This window comes from Ascidia mentula, chromosome 7, assembly GCF_947561715.1.
Source record: "Ascidia mentula chromosome 7, kaAscMent1.1, whole genome shotgun sequence".
In the NCBI taxonomy this organism is placed as follows: Eukaryota; Metazoa; Chordata; class Ascidiacea; order Phlebobranchia; family Ascidiidae; genus Ascidia; species Ascidia mentula.
Window position 1 is genome coordinate 2,120,403 of NC_138572.1, and position 23,077 is coordinate 2,143,479.

Genomic DNA, 23,077 nt, shown 5'->3' on the forward strand with positions numbered 1-23,077 from the left:
AGAGTTCGGAGTCAATATGGTAACCGGATTTGTTCTCGATTATATGCATTTGGCTTGTTTGGGGGTAATGAAACGACTTCTCTCTTATTGGAAAGGGGCAACAAGGTTTGTATGCTTGTTAGTCTTTTTAAAAAAAACTTAGAATGCTAGTCTTTTTTTTAAAAAACTTCATTTCTGGCAATGTTTAGTAATACTAAGAGGTATAATTTAGAAAGTAGTAGATTTGTCAAATCATTTGTTCCACTCAAAGCAACAATGTTTAGGTTCAGGAAACATCTTTTTAGTAGGGCTTTTTCATTTTCAGAGTACATCAGGGAAAAATGCCAAGTTTAGCCATTGTGAAGTTTAATGAAAAGATCAGAAGTATCCAATCGTATGTACCCAAGGAATTTAACAGAAAACTTCGACCTTTGTCTGAATTAAGCTACTGGAAAGCATCAGAATTAAGAATGTTTATGCTGTATGTTGGGGCAGTTATATTAAAGGACACGTCAATTTTGCCAAAGCAAAATTACAAAAATTTTTTGAAGTTTTTAGTGGCAATGAGGTGCTTAACTACCTCAGAACAGAATGTGCTCATGTGTAAAAACTTACTTTCTGATTTTTGTATCCAAGCTTGCAGGCTGTATGGAAAAGGATTTGTTTCATATAATGTACATTCTATAATGCATTTACCAGATGATTGCCAGTTTTATGGATCTTTGGAGCTTGTAAATTGTTTTAAGTTTGAAAGCTACTTAGGAATTTTAAAGTCATGTGTTCGTTCTGGCTACAAGCCCTTAGAACAAGTTGCTTCTTGTGCATTCCAGCTCAACGAGAACATATTGAGAGGTACAATACTGGAGGAGAGAAAGGCCAATGAACTTGTTTATAAAACAAAAGATAAGGGAGTATCATTGGACAACTTTGGTAGTTTAGAACATTACCGAAAAGCAAAATTATGCAATGGATCAGAGATTGACAGTAGTAAAATGTCAGATTGTACTATTAGACATGGAGAAACTGTTGCCAAAGTTTATGACATTGTTAAAGCAGATGGAGAATTTTTTTTTGTGGTTAAAAAATATTGCCAAATTCAAAACTTGTTTCAATCACCTGTTTATTCTCAAAACTTTGGCATTTCAAAACTATCAAACCTATCATGTGATTATTCATTGATAAAATTAAATAATTTGATTTCAAAATGTTTTTTGATGCCTTTCAGAAAAAAATTTGTGGCAGTTGATATAATTCATTGTATTTAACTTCGGTGTAACTTTTTTGTGCAGTGTTTACATTTAAAATTGTAAGTCAAACTTCTACTTTTATGTACCTATAACCAAATAACATTGTGTCATTACAGATTTAAACATGAAGGATTTTGTTTGCGTAAAATTTTTGAAAGGCGGCCAAACTGATGTTGTTTGCAAATCTTGGATGATCAGCGACACAAAATGTTGCTGGCCAGTCAATGGAAGTGTGGCAGAGATGGTACAGGCAAAAACTACACCTGAAGCAGAATGGAAAACATACTCTTGTCGAATCATCTGTGAATCTAGTATACATACATTATTTTTTGCTGTGTTTTTGTAAAATTGGTTTTAACCATCATACATCAACGGTTCCCTACCGGGTATTAAATTTGTAAGCAAAAAAGTTTGCAAACTTTCTGTACGGCATGTAGTTTTTGAATGGTTATGTTTTGGCAACAGCATTAGTTACATTTCGATGTTTTTTCCCCTCACTGCAGTGTTTTTAAGCTTCATATAATTTTGTTCAGGTATATATTTTGAAATCTTTATGCTTTCGCATCTATTTTGAATGGGGTAAATTTAGTTTTCAATGACTGCTAGGAGGTAAATTTGGGAAAAAGGTTGGAAAACCTATGATAAACATAAAGGTGACCAATATGAAGTATACCTGTTAATACATCAATATTTTCAATTTTAGATTCTTACCAAAGGTGCTTAAAGAAGGCATATACAATGGAATATGTCAGTGACAGTTCAACAGGAGAGGAAGACGATGCAGGAACACAAGAAACCCCACTGAAGTAAGATATTTTGGTATAACCATGAAGGAATGTTTTTATTTGGACACCATTTTTAGCACTTTCATTGTACCACAATCTCCACCACCCAAACGGAGGAAAAGTGCGGAGGACGCAAATGTTTTGTATTTGCTACGAACAATACAAGCAGAAGTGACACAGTTGAGAAGAGAGGCCAACAAAACTAATCTTCTGTTGGTATCACTTGAATCTGCACAATCAAATTTGGTGGAACCACTTGAAATTATAGCTGCTGGAAATGAGGAAGCTTTATGTAGATTATTATCAGAAATTAAGGTATTAAATTTTTGTTCATTCATGTTTGTCAGTTCTATCAGATCTGTGTGTTTTAGGATTGCAAACAACTTGCTCATAAAATTGATAGACCAACACTAAGAGGTACAATAAGAGCTTTTTTGAGAGCTCTTATGAAGAAGGAACTGGCTTGTCTTTACTCTTGGTCTGGATTAGGACCAGGAAGAAAGCATACAAAGCGCCCATTTCGAGACTCGAAAGCTTATGCCATTCTGCTTTGTAAGTGCTAATTTAGTTTATTTTTGGTTATTGTTTTTAATAATCATTTTTTTAGCCTGTTTGAAGTTCACCAGTCATGAAAATGCCAAGACAAGTGAAATAATAAATGAAGTAAAGACTGTTCTATCTCAAGTTTCGGACTGGGATGGTGGAAGAAACAGCAGGGTCCAAGCAACATTAAATACAAGTGACAGTAGCAGCTGCAGCAGCAGCTCAACACTGCCAGTTTCAGATGAAGACTAATATAGTCTGTTTTAGCAAATAAAACGTGTTGCCAAAATCATTGTGTTATTATTGGTCAAGCATGTTCATGGTGCAAATTAAGGGTATTTATTGTATGATAATAGCTGAATATACTGGTAGTGTATGGGTAAATCATAGCAGTAAATCTATCATTGGCCGGTGTTACCTTTAAGGGCACAAACGTAGATAATAAGAACGAAGAAGATAATACAAGAATATATCCTTTTATACATGATTGCATGAAAATTCATCTATGATCGGGTGAAATTTTTCCGACTGGGTATCACATCTTTTTAGTGGTTTACGGTGAACTCAAGAACTTTAGATGATTGCAAAATTCCCTTACAATATATAATTTGTATAATCCCTCTCACGTAAGCAATAATCACACTTGAAAACATCAGGATCAGCAGAAAACCCTTTTTTGGAAAAGTTGCTGTGAAGCCGTGTTATCCTTGAAAAAAGTACCTGCTGCGACTATAAAAGGTGTTTTACTGAATAGCTTTCTTTACATATCAGAAGATAAACTTCAGCAACAACCAAGGTACGTCAAACTGTTCGATTTATTTTTACTGAACAATATGTGTTTGTTATTTTTACCATGTTTATCCTTTGAATGTTCTTTAAGATGATGAAGTCGATGATTTTTGCCGTTGTGTGCATGTTTCTTGCATCGGCCACTGCAGCGAAGTATTACCCATGTATGTATAACTAAATTTAAGAGTGTTTTTGTTATTATTTATCTTTCTTGAAAAATATAATTACATGAGCTGCTTTCGTTTGTAATGAAACGTTAGTTTACATTAATCTTTCGCTAGATTACACTACTTCCAGATAAGACTGAAAATTAAGTAAAAGCTCAGGTGGCAATTTTGATCGGGTAACGATACGGTTTTGTGCTTCAGTTACGTTTAACGATCTCGGATGTTGGAGGGATTATGCAAACAGGGCAATCCCTACAAGAGAAGGAGATCCGATTCTTGATGGAGCAAGTTACACAGCAAGAGTTAATGCGTTCGCAAAATGTGCCAGAGTCGCTCACAACCATGGGGACGACGTGTTTGCTGTCCAGGTATAATTTACATGGGGTTTCTTTGGCACAATTTACATGGGGTTTCTTTGGCATAATTTACATTGGGATTCTCTGCCACAACTTAGGAATGCAATTTTGGGTCTAAAGATGTCACCGAACAAAATGTCGTTGCTTTTTCAATCCTGTTTTAATTACAAAAAGGGCCAATTAAATTTAGGTTGTCGGCGAAATTTGACCTTTTATCCTATTTCAAATTGAAAAGCTGTCTGCGTCGGTTTTATGCGATTTCTATTATCTCATTTCTACATTCTTCGCAATTTGTATATACGTTACGTCATTGCAACACATCATATCCTTTGCAGAACGGAGGTTGGTGCGCGAGTTCATCCACAGCTAGAAGCACTTACAGAAAATACGGGACTTACACAACTTGCGCAGCTGACGGAGAAGGTGGACCCTGGGGAAACCAAGTTTACGAAATCGTCAGCATTTCACGAGGTAGGAAAATAGTTTTTAGAGGTTTTCTTTTCCTAGTTTTTCTATGATAGCCTAATACGTTGATATTTGTACACCGGACTGCATTGTTATCTTCCCTTACCCGTAACAGGCCGCCAATTGTATGTAAGTATTAATACGCCTTACGTCACAGTGTCACTTACCAATCTGGGTTGTTGGCGGGACACTGCAAATCGTGCCATCCCCACCCTTGAAGGACTGGACCGAGTTCTAGACGGACCTTACCAAAATCGTAAAGAAGCGATCGCCAAATGTGTGCAAGCCGCCTACGCCCGTGGATACAACGTCATTGCGTTGCAGAACGGTGGTTGGTGCGCTGGATCACGTGACGCAATACACACATACAAGAAATATGGGACCAGCGGTGCTTGTGGCAATTCTGGAAAGGGAGGACCTTGGGCAAACCAAGTTTACCGAATCGACATTGAAGTTACCACGTATGTTTCGTTAGTTTTATTTGTAAGCCTTTTGGAAAAACGTTTAATGACAGGTGCGTTACGTTCTTGATTGGTTACCAAATAGTTTGCAATTTTTCTAAATTTTCATCATGGGTTTTGACTTTTGGTCGTTGTGTTTTGCAGAACTTATTAATCCTGCCCTGGCTAAGGAAGACACCGAACCGAACTAACAAGAAGACAATTTGTTGTTTACATTTCATTACCATCAAATAAAAACAAAAACTTGACTTGCGTACCATGTCTCCAATATACTGTAAGTCTGGGTTACATGCGAGCAGTCAGGCAGTATAAAATGCTTTAGAAGTAAGAAGTGTTAGCTAAAGCGTATGAGCAAATCAGATCTATATGCTTGCTTCTCCTGGCTGTGTATCTATTATGCAGAACTTGAGTGATTGTTTTCTAAAAGTAAAGCAGCAGTCGTTTTTGCGGTAAACAAAATCGAACCGGCTTTGCTTCGCAACTAAACAGACGATCTTCTCCTAACTCAACCGACTGCGAAGAATCCACTGTTTACATGGGCGCCGTACACGTATTTTGTGCTGTTTTTAACACCGTTATGGTTCGTCAAGTGATAGGCGGTATGGAGTAGAAGGTAAATTTGCGCAAAATGAAATTTGTAGTTGCTTTCTTTGCTTTCACATTGCAGCTGCCACTTAATTCCTTATTTACCTGTCTGCGGTTTCGCATTGGCAGTGCATTTAAACCTTCATCAAATCATTGTAATTGTTGCCAATTGCTGGTAATTCTTATGGACTGCTATCGCGATACGGTTTTTTATGATGATGGGGACATTGTGTATGTGGTGCTTACAATATAAGAGAAGACACCATGTGTGCATTGAAAGCTCGTGAATGCGCTGTTTGCAAGTATCTAGACTACGCAAATTTGTATCAAACTCGCGAACGCGTAGCTATGCGCCTACAGGCGAGGGAACCACCACATACTATGATTTCATTTGTGGTTTTGCGAGTCACTAAATATCTGTCTGCACCGGTATTACGCGAACCACTAGTGTAGGCAACTAGGTGTACGCGGCAATTTTATTAAAGTCAAGGGATATAATCAATAAAGCAGGGTATAACATAAAGGGTAGGAAGCACTGTCATAGCAGATCCTTATCACACTGTAAGGGTCGCGGTTGATTGCAGCCTAAACCTTGACACTCAGTGGGGGCGATACAACGGTTGATCGTAACAACCTTGAGGTTCCAGTCAGACGCCCACGTCTCCTCCAATCTCTTCCAATCAAGTTCCTCCTCCTTGCCTCTTTATTTTCTCTTGCGCATCCCTATTTGTTCAACACCCAACAGCCCGAAATATACCAGACGGTGATTTCCCTGAAACTTTTTGCGGTGTCTAACCAAGGCAAAGGTTTCTAATCCTTTGTATCTTTTCTTTCTGCCGCACCGAGAGAAGGCATTCTTTCTCTCCGTGCGCACAAGGTTGCAAAGTTGTTTGAAGTAGGGGGCGACAAAAGAGCTGCTTACGTGGTTTAGTGTCTTCTTCGGATCCCAGGAATAACAGTACTGAAAAAAGTAATGTCATTTCAAAACATAAATTCGCTAAACGTTGTGCAAAGGCAGCACATAGCGCGAGGGACTACTTCCTTCTCCTCTTTTTTTGATACAACAACAAGAACAACAACAGCGACAGTGAGTTCGTATCTTTCATCTTTTTCGGTGACAGCAGTTCTGACATTGGTGTTTTGTGTAGCACTTGTGGCATGTTTAGTCGTTGTTTTATTGCCGGGAAGAAAGGATCGGTTGCTGAAGCTGTGGAGGGCAGTTGCACTCATTGTACATAGCATTAGACCTAAAGGTTCACAGACAAAGCAAGATGACGTGCTATTAGAAACTGAAGTAGCACCGGAAACACAAGTCCCTAAAAAGGGGTTGGAGACCACGTTGTGCGTTGCAAAAACCATCAATTCCTCTGGTGGAAAATTTTCGCTTGGGCCGTATAAACTATGCTTTCCAGAGTGTCCAAAACAAAATGAGATTGATATAAGTGCTCGTCTTAAACCAAGTGCATAATGTTGAATACTTCTCCATCTCGCCTCTGCTTTGCTGTGAGCCCAGCGACGTACGCTTCCAGGCTAAGTTTCGAGTCAACGTACAAAGCGCATATTTCTCAGTCAACACAGACCAACCTGTCAAGGCTTTTGTTTTCGTCCGTCGAGACGAACAAAGCCCATGGAAACTCGAATGCGTGACGAACCTCGGCGCCAATGGGGAGGTTAGTTACGAAGCAGACCACTTCTCCGATCGTGCTGTAGCCATTGGAAATGAACAGCGATGTAACGGCACGGTTGGACGGAAACTAACTACATTTGGGTACAGGACTTGGATAAGCGAACACGCAATGGAAGTCACCTGGTATCTTATCACAAGCAGTGAAGATTCACTAAATGAAATTACTCAATTCCACGCCGACGATGCTCGCTGTATCTCAATACACACTTTCCGTTACTTAACCAGGTACGATCTGCGCTTGAGGATGCAAACCGAACACGGCGAAGTGGTTTTTCGTCCATTGGATCAATTAGTTACTCGCGACACCCTTATAGAGGACGATGTTCTGTCTTACACATTTGGCCTAAAGCTTGCAGATGGCGTAGATACGGAATTGTTGGATGCTCTGCCTGTAGACTACACAGTGACCCAACAAAATGAAGAGCAGCGTCGGGACAAAGTAAACAGCAGCTTTTACCTTAACTGGACTAATGCTGCGTACACAAGAGCTACACGAAGCAATAATGAGTACCACGTTCCTATTCAGACAGGCACTGTGCAAATTGGCTAATTTATTTGTCCAAAAACATATGTATTTACAAGCAAATGTCAGGCCAGCTAAACGTCTGTTTAGTTTGCTGCTTATTTGGATTGGCGTTGACACACATGTGAAAGTGCCAGCCGTTATTCTGTGTGAAGCAAAGCAATGTTCTGCGATTTGAATTGTCTTTCAGCGTGACTATATCTTAGGACAATGCGGACAGTGAATGCAGAAATTAAAATTTTCATTGTGTATGCAGACTGTTTGATGTTGATTTTGATTTTGACGCAATTTACATAAAAATATACCATTATATATATGTATATATTGCATTTTTGTATGATTTGAGCCTAACAAGCTGAATTCACAAAGCTTTATTGAATAAAAGTATAAACATGAGAACAGATGAAAGTTGGTCAAGACAGCAGCGCTGCTGTTTCTACCTGACATGAGGTTTCGCCTGGCGACTGTCGTAAGTCCGATAGCCAGGCGTCAAACATTGTCGTAATTTTGCGACCGCAGACTACGGCACAATTGCACTGTTGAAGTTGAAATGTTTTGATCATTGTTGACGTTTATCCTTCTCTAATAATACAGTACTTTTTGCCAAGAGCACGTTCAATATTGGGAAAAGTGATTCTGTAAATTTATATTTTTCATTTTGTTTGCTTCTCATTGTTACACAAGCACAAACAACAAGAAAATACAAGCACGCCATAAGATAATAAGTGGCTGATAGACAACAGGAATCAGCCTGTTCACGTCATCTTATCTTGTCAGGTATCAACGATCAGCACTAGTGTGATTAAGTCGCTCCTTTGGGGTTTTCATGTTTCAAGTTTAGTCATCACAACAGATTAAGCACTATTAAGACCAACAATAGTTGAACAATGCAATCGTTTAATTTGCTCTGCGTTTGTATGAAGTTTTAATTGACGCCGCCTATCTGCACGTTAAATACATTTTCCTTGGTCGTATTCGCAGCTGTCTTCCAGTTAAGATAAAAACTACTTTTCACTTTCTCTCTGCGCTGCTCCTGATATTCTTGAACAACACTGTAGTCAACCGGCAAAGCGTCCAACTCCTCTCCGTCCACGCCATCGACCAGTTTTAAGCCAAAGTTGTAAGACAGAACGTCGCCTTCCATCAAAGTATCACGACTAATGTGTTGCTCAGTGGGGCGAAACGTAAGTTGATCGGATTCAGTGTGCATTTTCAGATACAAATCGTTACGGGAAAGGTAACGGAATTTGTGTATGGAAATGCAGGGTGTGTCGTGGGCGTGGTGCCTTGCTATTTCGTCGAAGGATTCGTCAGTGGTGGTGATGAGGTACCACGTGACCTCAGCTGCGCGCTGGCTAACCCACGTTCTGTACCCAAAAGTGGTGAGTTTCCAACCTACTCGCCCAGCAAGTCGTTCGACGTTTTCAACTGCCACTGCCCGGTCAGAGAAGTGATGTGCTTCAAATGTAATATCGCCGCTTATCCCCAGGTATGTTTTCGACTCGAGTTTCCACTTATCATAACTATTTTGGCGAACGAAAACGAAGACCTTTACCAGTCGCTTTTCATCACAGGAAAAGAAAGCGCTTTTTGCTTGAATTTTAAACTTCGATGTGAAGAGAATGCCACTGGGCTCGCCGCTTAATATAGGTGCAACACAAAAGTATTCAATGTCATCGACATTAAATTCCCTTGTTCCTCTACTCAAACCAACGGTAACGTCAACTTCTTCTTGTTTAGGACAGGCAGGTAAGTCAATTTGGTAGTCAGCGAGGTCAAAGTGTACTCCTAATGCGTTGACAGTTTTTGTAAGGAATGCAGACGATGCAGGATTCTGGTTTAAATCGTTTTTGGTTTGAATAAGGGGTTCGGTTGCCTTTTCAATGTCTGATTGTCGAACACCATTTTGTATTTCTTTTGCACCTGGTTTTATTTTGTTCAACCGGACATTGGACCTTCGGACCATTTTTCTCGAGATGATTGAAAACACGAAGAGCATGACAGTCGCAAGAGCGTACAAAAACACCATGTGGATTGGTTGAATTGTAGTGACCTGGTGATCTTGGGTTGTGGAAGACATCATTCTTGTGGAAAACGCTGCGGTTTCCATTTGTCCGTCCTTGGTGTTAAACGTTTGACTCACATCTTTATCCATAGTTGAATTATGTTTATTCTGAAACTTCGAAAGAATATTAAATAATTTGCAATATGAAACTGAAAATGTACATTTACTTTTGCAAAATTGCACATTCTTGTAAACTGTGTTGTGGAAAAATATTTACCCACCAATGTTGCTATTTCACTAAGTTTATGACAACATTCGTATACTGCATTCTCAATCTATCGGCTTTTTGGCATACTTTACAACGCAATCTTTGTGCACAAAACTAAAAAAACAAGAAATAAAACTTTATGCAGAAATTTGCTGCTGGAAGACAGAAGTGCATTGAAAACGCTTGTTTCAAATAACAGTTATGTTCAACAGCTAACACAGTCAGCAGCACTAACAACAACGGAAGATTTATTCAGTCAGGCTTAGCAAATGATTAACCACCTTGCAAATTTGACCGTCGGTTCTGCTTTCTTGTTTGCAAACACATCCATGGTGCAATGGTAGGCGGGCTGTCGCAATACCCATAAAACAGCCCCAATGAAAACAAAAGAAATTTATTCAATCTATTTTGCCACAGGTCACACGCATCATATTTTCGAGTGCTTATGTTCAAGTGTGTTACCACGTAACTCCCAATAACAATAGTGTTTGTTTTTTTGTAAAAAAGATAGGATAATAGTGGTGTAACCGCTTTTTTGTTGTTGTTGCAGAACAACAAACAATAGGAATGTAAAAAAGCGAAGGCGATAAAACGGTTATTGTGGGCGATCGTTTAATTCAAGCAATGTATCCTAAAAGCGAACGAAACCTGCAAAACGGTTGAGCTGTCAAATCGCTAAAACAAAGTAGTCGAATCGATACAAATTAGTTTCTCTTTATCTACAACATTTTATCTACATTACTACAAAAACTGTAATGAATTAGGAATCGTGCTTGTATGTTCTTTGATAATTTCAATCTACTGCTACAAACCTAAAAGAAACAGTTTTGTATCATGAAATAGTTCAGTTGCTTTGCTCATATCATTTTTAGAGCGTTTGCAAGAAGGAAAAGTTCCTTGTTCACTGCTTTTTCACCCAAATCCATTAAAATGAAAACTTCCGCTCGGCAGAAATTGGTTTTGATGGGCATGTTGTGATTGCTTAGCATCATAAGACACTGTATAAGCACGTGGTTCTGGATTCAGCAACTCCATGCGGAAATTAGTAGAGAGGAAGCTACACATTCCAAGTTGTTCCTTTGGAATCGTTTGTTCGTTGGGGTCAAACCTCACTTCATCGCACTCTAGTGACAATCTTAAATCCAAATCTAGGCTTATCCTCATTATCTTGAATGGAATCACTGTTCTCAAGCTTTCATTTTGCGCGACAATTTGCTTTGCATCTGCGACATACCAGGTGAGGGTTTTGATCCCTTGTTCCGTTTCCTCATGCAGTTGACCATATGTTGCTAATTCCCGGCCCACAATTGGTGACTGTGACAGTCTGCAATTTACCTCAACTTCAGAGAAATGGTGAACTTGAAAGATCACACGACCTTGACTATCAAGGTATGCGTCGGATTCGTGGGACCAACTGGAATTTTCGTCGCTTCGAAAGTTAATACTTACAGGAACTTGGACAGCTTCTTCCAAAGCGAAATAATTACATGTTAGGGTGGCAGTTATGGGCTTGGCGAATGTCAGACCTGACGGTTCACATTTCAGCACCGGAGCAATTCTAAATGCTTCGTTGGACGAACTGGAGGCATCTTCAAATGAGCCCAATGAGAACGTAAGTTTTTCTCTATGACTCAGTGCGTTTTGGGGGAAGAGCAACTCGTAACAACCGATCGTGATACTTTTACCATCTCTGTCCACGTATATTTTGGCAGGATCAAATGAAGGTAAATCAAGAGGGGGTTCTTGACTTTGAAGCGTTTTGTAATTTGGAGACACGTCATCACTCTCATTTGTCTTTGGTATAAGCCTTTCGTCATCTGCTCCACTTCCTCTATTTCTGTTGAAGACAAACCAACCAACCAAGCATACCAGACCAAACGTAACAACACAACCCACAATGATTGCTGACAAGTTTTGCACCCCGTGTGATGGTGGAGTTTCACCAAGATCAGGATGCACAGTAGTTTGATTCATGTTTTTCACACTTGTTCAAATTCTCCAAATACCTAAAGCACGCTGCAAAGTACGTTCAGTAGATATCACTTATCAGACACCCAATAAAAATCGTTGAAGTTAAAAATAACATTATACAGCATGGCCGTCTGCGTACGCTTGACACAGAGCTAGTTTGGCTTAAAATTTACCTTGCAACAGTTTTGATGATTACGTGCATTAAAATATGCGCTATATACATAACATCACTTTATACCAACCAGCACGCTTCGAGTAAGCTTACTTGTTATTTCCTCGTAATTTTAACTTTCACTACACTCACAGACTCCGCAAAGCTCATATGAAAACCCAGCACTGCCGTAAAGGAAGTTTCTCAATTGCCCCTGTCGTTTTTAGGCGTCAAACATTTTAATTTATAACCCTCGGCCAGGATGAATTGAAGGCGTCGATGTGTTTTAACTTGATGGGGATTCGTGTGATTTACGATTTGTTTGCTAAGGAATTTTACTGTCATTAATCGAGAAGGTTCTACATTTGTGTAAATGTTTTATGGCCGTAAATCGTTGGGGGAGGGATGCAAAGAACCAAAAGGGGCTGTATCTGACATTCCACGGATGGCGATTACTGAAATGAATGTAGGCTTACACAAAATGTTTAAAGTATGATCTTCCGTTGACAGAGAATTTACTTTGGCTGCTTTTCCAGTATAATGCTGTTTTTGTACTTGCAATCGGTTCATTTGAGCTGATAATTGACTTTGCCATTACAGTATCATAGTTTATGCAGTAATGTAGCCTCTTTTGGGAAAAATACTGTGCTTTTTTATAGCCGGTATGCCCCATTTTGGAAAATACATAAATTGCATCGTATGAAGTAATTTTTAGATGTAACAAAGTGTAAATAAAAATTCCGGACATTTAGTGCAATAACTATTTCCTATTTCTACCTGACGAAGACAACGCGAAAATGAAAAATACAGAAAAAATGCTATTGTTTGGCAATCCTATGCTCTTTCAAGTCAGAACATGTCGGTACCTGTGCCAGATTCTACTCCAGTCTTGGCACATTGAGTTTGTGACAGAGCAAACAAAAGATTGATAGCTGTGTTTGCCATGTGTGTGCACAGTCGTTCGTAGGGCTCGTTAATATTAATGGCATTTCTTCTGCCGCACTTTTCGAGTCCACAGCCTCTCTATAGCATTGATTTGCTGAAGTGCACATGTAACTGTTTTGGACTTTCCCAAATACCGAAGTTAGCGCTTGCTTGAAATATAAATATTAGTCCAGTAAGCTTTTCAAGCGGTGTTCCGCAAGACAGACAGAACGTTACATTCACAAGACAGACAGAACATTACGAAGTCACAGTTAGGAGTTTGGGAAAGTAGCGTAGTGAATATGGTGGAAATTGGACAGCAGGGTTTGCGTATACTGAAATAGAATTCGTAAGCCCAGAATAAATGCATTGCGAACACACAAAATATTAGAAACGCCAGCATCGCTCTTTCGAGTCCATTTTTGATAATGTGTACTTCGTGTAAATACGGCTACAAGAAACGTACACGGTCGTCCCTAATTTTCAACCCTTACACGGGTGTAATACAAGCGAAATGTCAGGCGTGAGGTGAGTACTTTGACTCTGAACCATGTTTTGTGTTGTTTAGGGACGAACATCCGCTAATTTTTAACGTACTGTTGTCTCCATTCCTTCTCTTACGTGGTATACGTTGCAAATATTGAACAATTTCCACCATCAACAATGACTCAAGAAAATAATGCGCTCGAAAACCGCCTGCTTGAATTGGCAGTGGTTGTAGGAATGAACGCAGACACTGGATTGGAGCCACGAAGCGGAACATTGATTCAAGTTGGTTTCCTTCTTGATAATGCTCGAAATATTGTTGATAATTTATTTACATTATTTTCGCATTAAAACAAGTTTAAGCTCTTGTTATTGAGTATCTGTTTTTATAGAACGATCAACATACTGGAAACAGGGATTCATTATTTCAGATAGATTTTCTGCCGAAACTATTTAAGAATCAAGGTTATAGCAATTTAATTTTGTATGTGAGCTGGTAGTTAAAACCTTTGCCATAATTATATTACAATATACTTGAATTCCCACACTCAATTACTAACAATACTGTTGTATTTTATCTCACATCATGGATACTTTTCAGGTAGTTTGATTGCTGGTGCCAAAAACATGGACATAAATACAGAATACTCGGAAGAATTTATCAATAGTCTTCCAACCGTCTGCCTTCCAGGTAATATTTTCTAAACCAGGTTCTGTGTTTTTCCCTACAGATGATTTTATTAAAAGATATAACTTACAATAAGCTGTATCAGTTTTGTAACACTAAACTGCACTTTTTCAATACTTTTATAGCACCAATACCAAGCAAACACATTTTGCAGCTATATGCCAAATGTTGTAAACTTATCCCTGGGTATTAATAATATTAATTAACAATTAATAAGAGGTCCCGAACTTTAATGACGTAATCTGGCTATTTGTGATCAATGTTCATGACATGTATCAATGTCCAAGGTTCATGTTTCGTAAACATGTTACGTAAACGTAACAGTGTAGTTTATCAAAAGAAGGGAAGCAAATAAGAAAATTAAACGGACATGACAAATAGAGCAAACTCAATTTACAGACATGTTGTTGCAGATCAATTTAAGGTTTATCCACAAGATCAACCCTGGAAAATTTACTTTATAGTTCTGACAAATTTAAACGGAACAAAAAAATACGCTGCGATTTTACAGATGTTCCAACCGTTGTATGCTTTAAAGGTGAATTAACGAAACAATTTGCTGCCAACATTTTAAAGCTTTACAGAGAAAGGGAAAGTGTTCTTAATTCAATAGTTGCACAATTCCCCATCGTGGAGTCTAAGTCATGAGACAAATCAAGATGGAGTGAAAGACGTATTGTGTTACGCTCCATTCGCAGTTTGCTTTCTGTCACATCTCCCTTACTTCGACACTATGAAAAAATGCATTTCGTGGTAGGTTTTTCGTGGTACACTATACTGCTCAGCTCTTTTAGCATTGTTTGTGTATTGCTTTTTTCAACACACGGTAGTGACATTATACAAAATAATTTGTGTTTCTGTGCTATCTTACTTTGAACTAAATGTACGTGCACAATGTCGTCCAAGTCCAGTATTAGAAGTTCACAACACATCCTCCTCTTGAAGCTTATAAATGTTTAAATATTTATAGTCTGCTACGCGATTTTCGAACGCTCCCAAATATCCGGTGCTATCCAGACGTCCTAAAAAAGTATGTTAAATATCTTTCTTTGATCATCTGTCCGCCTCCATCACTGCAAGTAGTAAGTTTTCATCGGTGCAGGGCCTATCCAGTATGTAACTGACAAGCGTTGTTCATCAAGAGCTTCAATTTGGGAAGCTACCCCATAACCATGCTGCCAGTCAGTGAACCTGGAAGGCCAGAATTTATCACGGATATTGATCTAAACCTACCTATCCTAGTTTTTCAGCAAAAACCAGCCCTTTTGCTTCAGGTACGTATTTTAAATAATCAATAGGTTGCACAAATGTTTTGGACGGGGAATTATCTGGTTTGGAATATCCACTTGTTTCATACAGGTGCTGGCTTGTATTCTGTTGGAACAAAGACTGGTATTCATGTCCAAAAACTACGCCCTGATAACCCTTGTTATAGAGGTGGGCCTACATGTTTAAATGTTGTCAACTAATTTGATGGTTCTTGTTGGCTGTTATAACAAATAAACATCACAGACAGTTTTTAGGCCTTGCTGTGTTACATCCGTCCATTCCAATGGCAATCGGATTACGTTCCAGTATTGTTCTCGGATAGAATCGTCATGGTGGAATCGCCCAACAGTTATATTATGGGCTGCCACTCAATGCATAAGAATGAAATTGAACAAGTGAGACATCTTACGTATGGTAGGACTGAACACTGTGCTGAAACAAATTGAAATTGAAATGGGCACATGATCGATAACCCTAGTGGTTTTATTGGCGCCCATGCCATTTTATTTCTCTTGTACACTGTTAACTGCGTAATGCTTTTTGCGCAAAATACATTTGATTTGATTTTATTTTATTTTATTTGACAATGGTGTTTTTTGCTTTTGCACAGACGGAAAATGAGCAAATTGTGGTTGATTTGGACGCTGGTGAAGCGTATGTGTGTAGCTCATACGAGTGGAAAACTAGAAAGGACGATTCCTTCGGAAAATTCAGAAGTCTCGAAAGTTTTCTCAATTTCGTTTTACCAGATCTGATTGTGGTTAAATTGCACCACAGGTAAAAGCCTTTTCCATTGCTCTTTAGGAGATTCTTGTCCATCACCGCGGCTTAAATGTTGTAACCACATATATAAAGATTTTCATTTTTAATAGACTAAATAGTCTATATCCATCATCTTACAGAATAAACGCTGTTATACATAGTTAACGATAAACACAAAGAACAAGTATGGCAAGTAGGTTGCTGGAACTTCAAATAAATGACATCGTTGAAGGATCTAACGCTACTGAGCAATCAGTGCCAGTCACCACGGAGGAAGTTTTTAATCGAGAGACTAAGATGAAATTGTCCAGAAACCGAAACATACAGACGATATTTACAGAAATGATGATCGACATTTTCGGGTAAACTTTCGATTCATACATTAGTCTTGTTGTACTTTAGTTGCTTATATACTCAAAGAGCCTTTTTTACAACTAGCTGGTGATATGATATTGTTTCAGATTGTTTCTGTATAGGAGAGTGTAACAATTAAAGTTAATTGCTCTTCCAAAAAAGTTAACATCCGTGTGTAATCTTTAGTTTACTGTCAAACTTTACTGCTTTCTCCATGTCAAAGGCAAGTTGTAACCCAATGTGCAATCCTAAACTAAGGCCTTGCTTTTTCAGAAACGCAATAAACTTTTTGGACTGGGACATAAAACATTTTCGCACCGACGAGTTTATTGAGACCATAAACCCCGAATCCGACAGGCCATTTTACTATAAGGTGAACTCTTAAAATTAAGGATTGTTCTGTGTATAAACACAAAGTGAACTTGAGAATTTTGTTTCTATTTAAAGGTGTAATGTATTTTACCATGTCATTGACAAAAATCAGTGACAAGAAATTAAGCACAATTTACTTTTATTTTTTTGTTAAAAATGTCATATCTCTTAACAAGAGAGTTAACAACATGGTTTCTACAAAAATGAATTAAATATTATTAAACTGAACCAGGGACCTTCGATTCCTTTTTATTCTTAAGGTTTGTAACACTGGGATGTTTAAACATTTCATACATGGTTTGCACTTGGAGGATTCTTTCTGTCGGGTTGCAAAGGAAACAAAATCAATATCGAGCATCTCCATAACCCCAACTAGAAGGTTAATTTTGCCAATAATCCAATTGATTTTCGGAAGAATAAAATGTACCTTATGTTTCATGTGTGCAATTTTAACCCTTTTTATGAAATTGGGCTCTACAGTTTTTGTATTAGTGTCATTAACCACAAAATTTTGTGTTTTTGTCGTCCTTGGTCGTTTAATTTCACCTAATCTGAAGGCTTCAACCATTTGGTTCTGATTTTGAACAAAAGCAAGGTATATAAATCTACATCTAAACGCTAGGCCACCGCTCTTCAACTTTTTTTAATTTTAGGATTGCCGCACGAAAGCTCATTTCAAAAACCATTGGACATCACTCTCCCGGCTTTTTCAACCAAGAAACACAACTTTAATATCGGTAAACAATTTATTTTATATTCTAAGACCACATTTTACAAAACCTATGCATGGCATAAGAATTTTTGTGCTTTGCCAAAGTCATTGCATTATATTTTTCAGGCGATTTCTGTCGAAAATGCGCAGATCAGGCAAATGATAAATTAGAAAATTTAAAGAGTGTGAACCAGCAACATGTAAATGAAGAACTCGGTGGTTCTATTTCAACTAAACGTGCCAGTTGCCTTGTTATCAGAGGATATTACAGAGTAGCTCTTGGTGATTTTCTCGGTGGTCTTGAAGATTTGTATAACACAGGTCATCATGACATCCGGATTTTTCCAAAAAAGTACGCACTCTCATACGCACATTTACCTGGTTCCATTTTGAGATTTTCTTTTTTTAGAAATATACGAAGGATTTTGCTTTGCTTACCAAGAGAAACTTTACTTCGTGTAAGGGAACAACCTTACTACAGGGAATCAGAGTTCCTGTACGGAAATTCAACGCGGAGAGATTCGGTGTTTTTTAATCATGATCTTCTGTACGATCCGACCAAGCCTATAGGTTAGACTCTATTTGTGTCTCTAGTGTTTATATCCTGTAGTGTAATCATATTAAATGAAGAAAAGTGCACGCACCAAATTTAAATCATTGATTTATCAATACAGTTCAATCTAACTTGTGCTTTCAGAAAAAGCAAATTTCGCCACCATTATGATGAAGAATGACATCACAAGTGATTGTGACATCGTCGATTGTATTTTTAAAGCACTTTCCGGTCCTTGGCCAAACATTAGGCCAAAAATGGCAACTACTTTCTTCAATGTGATGGCAGAGGTAATTTTAAAGGCAATTCTAGGAAGATATGACACTTCTTTAGTCCTGATTCTGTGATCCCTGATCGAAAAATTAACTTTAAATGTGTTTGTCGAAGTTGTATAAGTTCTTTTTAGCTTTTTCGTTGTGTATAGGCAACATAAAGCATGTTTCAAAAACAGAACTAATGAACATAAACATTATTATGTGTAAATTTTGTCCAGTGTCGAAACGACGGCGAGGTTGTTTTGCGGAAGTTGTTGTCAACAGGAAACCAAGTAACCGGCACTTGGCACGCAAGACAAATCCTCAAACTATCACCTGCTGTTTCGTCGAATCATGGGCTTGGAAGGCTTATTTTAACTACTTCAAAGTTAGCTAATCACCAAATAAAAATCTTTTAGAAATATCACTCACGGTCTAAATCTTTAAAACAAACAATGTAGCTCCTAAAATTAAAGCTTTGCCAAATGAAGTTGATATCATCTATGCAGGCTATATTATTATTTAAAAAATCATTTAATTCTTAAAGTGAGTACAGTAAAGATTGCCATAGTTTCTTAAACACGTTTTATTGTTAAAGGTTGATGTTTACGAGTGAAGACATTCAAGACATCCTTTATATTGTCTGGCTGAAACAAGTTCGCGAAATCAGAGCAATCAAGAGAATGTTTAGCAGCAACACTGGCCTGCTGATAGACAGCGACGGTGAGAAACAGCTTTTAAACAAAAACACATTTTTAAATTTACACATGCAGCAAAATGCTTTCCACATAAAACGTGTTGCAAAGCCTTTAGCACTATTGGTCACCAGCAGGTTAGTTTTGCCAGAGTTGTTCAGTACCTGTAGCTAGGTGTGCTCAACGGATCGTACCACCACAAAGTGGAATAATCTGTTCCAGGCTAGCTTCCCAGCTAGTCCAGCACTGACAAGACCTGCAGCTCATTGTTATAAGTGTTTCGTAACTGCATCAACATCAGTAACAAGTTGGAATGGACTTAGTTCAAGCCTATTTTATTCACTTAATCTCGCCAAAACTTGAGTAGTCCTAAATTGCTCGACATATTCATGATTGAAAACCTACTTTATTCACTAAAGCTCGCCAAACCGCCACTTCCACAAATATTAACTCCACAGCCTTGAAAGTCATGTAACGTTTCGTATGTTATTACAGATACGAAGAAATTTAAGGTTAGCTTGCAGTCTGACTGCGAATTGTGGATCAAATTGATCAACGAAATGAAGGCCGGTAATGCCACTTCTCAAGGCAGTCAACTTGGTATGTTCTAGACCTACCCTTCTGAAACGTTCTCAATGTTGTGAATCGTAGCCCAAAAAGCATGGTCCAAAATGTATAAAGTATAACAGCGTTTTAGTATTTGAGAAAAACTGCAACTTGGTTCTAATGAACTGTTGTCAAATAAATTATTTGTAGAGAATCAAAAGGGGTACACCAACACTCTACAAGCCGCTGCAAGAAACGTTGAGTTTGCCGATGCTATTTATCAAACTTACGAAGTCAATAAACAACACGAATCGGGTACTTATTAAGATTAGTTTGTTAATCTCCAAAACATAGTTTTTATATCAGTATAGCATTAGTTCGACATTTTAACTTGGCCTTACTGTGGTCAGTTAAATTCTATTGTGTATACCTTTTACCCTTGTGGTTGACCTCTAACCAGTCGATATTAAGATGTCCAAATCTCGCCGATAACTACAGAGGCGGCGATGCTTTGGGTTGACAAGTTGTGCTCCTTCTCACGTCGAAACCATTCTTTAACCCCGGGAGTTGAAACTGCAACAGAAACAGGAATCACTAAGGTAATATTTTGTTGCAACATTTCAATGGCGTGGAAATCATCAGCACACAAAAAATGTTTAAGGCTTGTTTTTTAAATTTTTTAATCATTCCCATATTAAAAAATTTCGAATGTTCTTTGTTATAGATGCTGAAAATGCGCATCGACATTTCGCCCAAAGAAACGACAAAAAATCCCGTCACCAAAATCCAGTATATTCCACAAGGTAATGTTGAAGAAAACGACAGCCAGTCACATGCTTTGTAAAAACCTACATGAAAAACACTACTAATGAATTTTAACATTGGCCCATACTGTTGAAAACATTGATAACCGCGTCAGTTTTAACAGATGATGGCATAAGTTTTTGCCGAAACGTTTTAAATAAAAAAAAAATATGTCAATGTTTTCAACAGCATGAGCCAGTCTCGTTATTCCCAGAATTACCTGAAAGCGTTGGTTGTTTAACCTCGTTTTTTACTAGGTGCGACGCCAAGACTCTGGGTGGCCACAGATAACAAAACAATACGATTGATAGACGTAGCGCTGTGGAAAATCGAACAGTGGCCAATCAGGGATTTTAACAACGGCGCATCCCTGGTTCGTGATTCTTAAACTGTTAAAAATGAATAAAAGATCGTGTCGGTTTATTTATGACGAATCAATATCACTTAAAAAATATTCGTCACCCTCAATGTAACAAATATTCTTCCTCAAATACATGATAGTAAACAACAGCGGATAATATCTAAGTTTCCTTTACTTGAATGATATTCTTTGTATTTTTAAGAAAACCATTTGCGCTGCGCCGACCGGTGAGGTTTGGGTTGGTGCTGGGGATCACAGCATTAACGTGTTTCGACCAGAAGGAACAAAACGAAGTCGAATACTAAGAAAGCATTCAGCTCCCGTTGTGTCTATATTTACACGTGGAACGTAAGTGTTGACTTCCAAACAACATTAATTCAAAATGAACTCTTAGTTTTGTAGGCCAATTTCATGGCATGCCATCTGGTATACTTGCTATCCGTTTGGTACAACACGTGTAGGGCATTTCATTTAAAAACAGAAGCATAATATTTTGGTGCGTGCAGAAAAGTGATAAGCGCGTCCAGTGACGGTGAGGTTATAATTTGGAATGATGAGTTCACGAAACCGGACACAACATTTCGAGTCCTGGAACAACCGGATGAACTGATATCATGTGAAGCCACAGAAGGAAACCTTTTGTGCAGTTGTAAGTATGGATATGACTGTGTATATAGAATTCAGCGCTTAAAGGATATTCTATACCTTTCTTGTGTTGTCTGTAGGTGCTAAGACTTCGATCTATATGCATAGCTTGGATGGTGATTTGCAGCAGCAATTAAGGAAGACCGATTTTTCACCAGGACCCGTGGAAGATTCAGAGATTACTTGTTGCACGAGCACAAAATCTTGCCAAGTAAATGCAGTATTTTTATCGATCAAAAGTGGCTGTGAAACAAATTAAACACAATATCAAATAATGTGAATGAAAAAATTGAATGAGATGGAGAAGCTGATGATGCTTTTTATAGGCGAAATATATTTTTCTTGATAAACATCCACCATCTGCTAAAATGTAGCAGAAAAACTTTAACAAGAAACGATATCACTTATGTAAAAAAAATATGCTGTCACTCAGGTTTTAGATAACACTTTTTCTGCCAGTGTTGGAATGCTCCAAGCACGCAACAGTGTGAACTGTAATATTTTTGCTACACAGGTATGGGCAGGAGATTGCAGAGGCAATCTGTACGTATGGAATCAACGAGTGGTTCAAACTGGGAATCTTTTTGTGAATAAAATTATATCCCCACCCGTCGAGCGCTACAATCGTTACAAGCCCAACCGCACGTGGGCGCTGTTCAACTCCGGTTTAAATACTGCTGTCACTTGCATTACGAAGAGCATGGACACTGTATGTTTTTACAGATTTATTATATTTATTTCCAAGGTTTACAATAGCAGAATAGTGCACGTTTCAATTTATCCGATATTTTCGTGATTTGAAATCTACATACATTGACATATGGCTGACTGTGTTAGACAGTGTATTTGCTTTTATTCATTGCGTTACACAGGTTTGGGTCGGAAATTCGGAGGGAAGAATTGCCATTGTTAGCAGCGACACCTTGTGCAAGAATACAGAGCTAATCGCGCACAACACAAGCATTACTTCGCTATGTTTAGTGGAAAACAGGCATGTGAACACTGAAGAGTCCCGTTTTGCATTTAATAATTCTGAACTATTTGTTCATAAAACAAGCAATTTGTACAACATTTCAATGTGGGTCACATCTTTGAGGTCTTTTAAAACAGATATAGCGTAACCAAGCAAACCAAACAGTTATTCGGCTTTTTAAACATCAATATTCACATAAGGCTTTTGAACAAATAGGTATATGGTGAGTGGGTCTGCCTCGAAAAATGGAGTCATTGCTGTGTGGAGTGTATGACAACAAAGCAAGGAACATAACAACACCCGAAAAGCCTTTGTCTTTTATAAGTTTCTATTGTGACATGATTGTTTCTTGTGTGTAAAAACTGCAACGTGCATGCTGCATGGAGTACAAAGCCTGATAACCCAGGCTGTTCTTATCCTGTGTTCAATCAAGTTGTTGATTTGTAAACCAATTGTACGCAATGACACACAAAATTGTGGCGTTTTAAAGTTCGAGTTAGTCAATATATTTCAGTACATGACGTTTATACAACTACACATGCAAAGTTGTGAATTTTATTAAAGGACAATCAATTCTGAATACGAAATTCCTGTTGCTGCCAGGCATATTGCAATTAAAAATGTACTGATCTTCTGGCATAAACGTACTGTATTTTACGACGTTTCATCTGCCATGCGGCGAGACTTCATCAGGTAT

At 38.1% G+C, this 23,077-nt stretch overlaps 3 protein-coding genes across 3 annotated transcripts; all 3 read left to right on the forward strand.

Annotated features, from left to right (window-relative positions):
- Positions 1-2,806, forward strand: LOC145908918 (uncharacterized). Its single transcript, XM_082996238.1, has 6 exons — positions 1-105; positions 1,343-1,537; positions 1,930-2,032; positions 2,089-2,326; positions 2,383-2,563; positions 2,619-2,806. The coding sequence occupies exons 2-6, from the start codon at positions 1,351-1,353 to the stop codon at positions 2,804-2,806; spliced, it is 897 nt and encodes a 298-aa protein (XP_082852364.1). The 5' UTR covers positions 1-105; positions 1,343-1,350.
- Positions 2,807-3,434: 628 nt separating this feature from the next.
- Positions 3,435-7,614, forward strand: LOC145908919 (uncharacterized). Its single transcript, XM_082996239.1, has 5 exons — positions 3,435-3,507; positions 3,712-3,878; positions 4,202-4,337; positions 4,489-4,845; positions 6,947-7,614. The coding sequence occupies exons 1-5, from the start codon at positions 3,435-3,437 to the stop codon at positions 7,612-7,614; spliced, it is 1,401 nt and encodes a 466-aa protein (XP_082852365.1).
- An 8,683-nt stretch (positions 7,615-16,297) lies between these two features.
- LOC145908920 (DENN domain-containing protein 3-like) lies at positions 16,298-22,352 on the forward strand. The gene is made up of 18 exons (XM_082996240.1): positions 16,298-16,473; positions 16,739-16,838; positions 17,098-17,216; positions 17,809-17,901; positions 17,959-18,119; positions 18,247-18,392; positions 18,596-18,744; positions 18,955-19,079; positions 19,547-19,651; positions 19,808-19,912; positions 20,069-20,196; positions 20,322-20,400; positions 20,659-20,774; positions 20,965-21,110; positions 21,269-21,411; positions 21,488-21,618; positions 21,922-22,052; positions 22,280-22,352. Exons 1-18 carry the CDS (start codon positions 16,298-16,300, stop codon positions 22,350-22,352), a joined length of 2,226 nt encoding a protein of 741 aa, XP_082852366.1.
- Positions 22,353-23,077: the final 725 nt, after the last annotated feature.

What these genes read in the sequence shown, in the direction of transcription:
- LOC145908919 (XM_082996239.1), top strand. Translation starts at nt 3,435, where the DNA reads ATGATGAAGTCGATGATTTTTGCCGTTGTGTGCATGTTTCTTGCATCG. An exon ending in ACGACGTGTTTGCTGTCCAG is followed by an intron (nt 3,879 to 4,201) that starts GTATAATTTACA and finishes TATCCTTTGCAG; the next exon opens with AACGGAGGTTGGTGCGCGAG. An exon ending in GGAAAAACGTTTAATGACAG is followed by an intron (nt 4,846 to 6,946) that starts GTGCGTTACGTT and finishes CATATTTCTCAG; the next exon opens with TCAACACAGACCAACCTGTC.
- LOC145908920 (XM_082996240.1), top strand. Translation starts at nt 16,298, where the DNA reads ATGGCAAGTAGGTTGCTGGAACTTCAAATAAATGACATCGTTGAAGGA. An exon ending in CGATCCGACCAAGCCTATAG is followed by an intron (nt 18,120 to 18,246) that starts GTTAGACTCTAT and finishes TTGTGCTTTCAG; the next exon opens with AAAAAGCAAATTTCGCCACC. An exon ending in CTTATTTTAACTACTTCAAA is followed by an intron (nt 18,745 to 18,954) that starts GTTAGCTAATCA and finishes TTATTGTTAAAG; the next exon opens with GTTGATGTTTACGAGTGAAG.
- LOC145908918 (XM_082996238.1), top strand. Translation starts at nt 1,351, where the DNA reads ATGAAGGATTTTGTTTGCGTAAAATTTTTGAAAGGCGGCCAAACTGAT. An exon ending in TCGAATCATCTGTGAATCTA is followed by an intron (nt 1,538 to 1,929) that starts GTATACATACAT and finishes TTTCAATTTTAG; the next exon opens with ATTCTTACCAAAGGTGCTTA. An exon ending in GATTATTATCAGAAATTAAG is followed by an intron (nt 2,327 to 2,382) that starts GTATTAAATTTT and finishes TGTGTGTTTTAG; the next exon opens with GATTGCAAACAACTTGCTCA.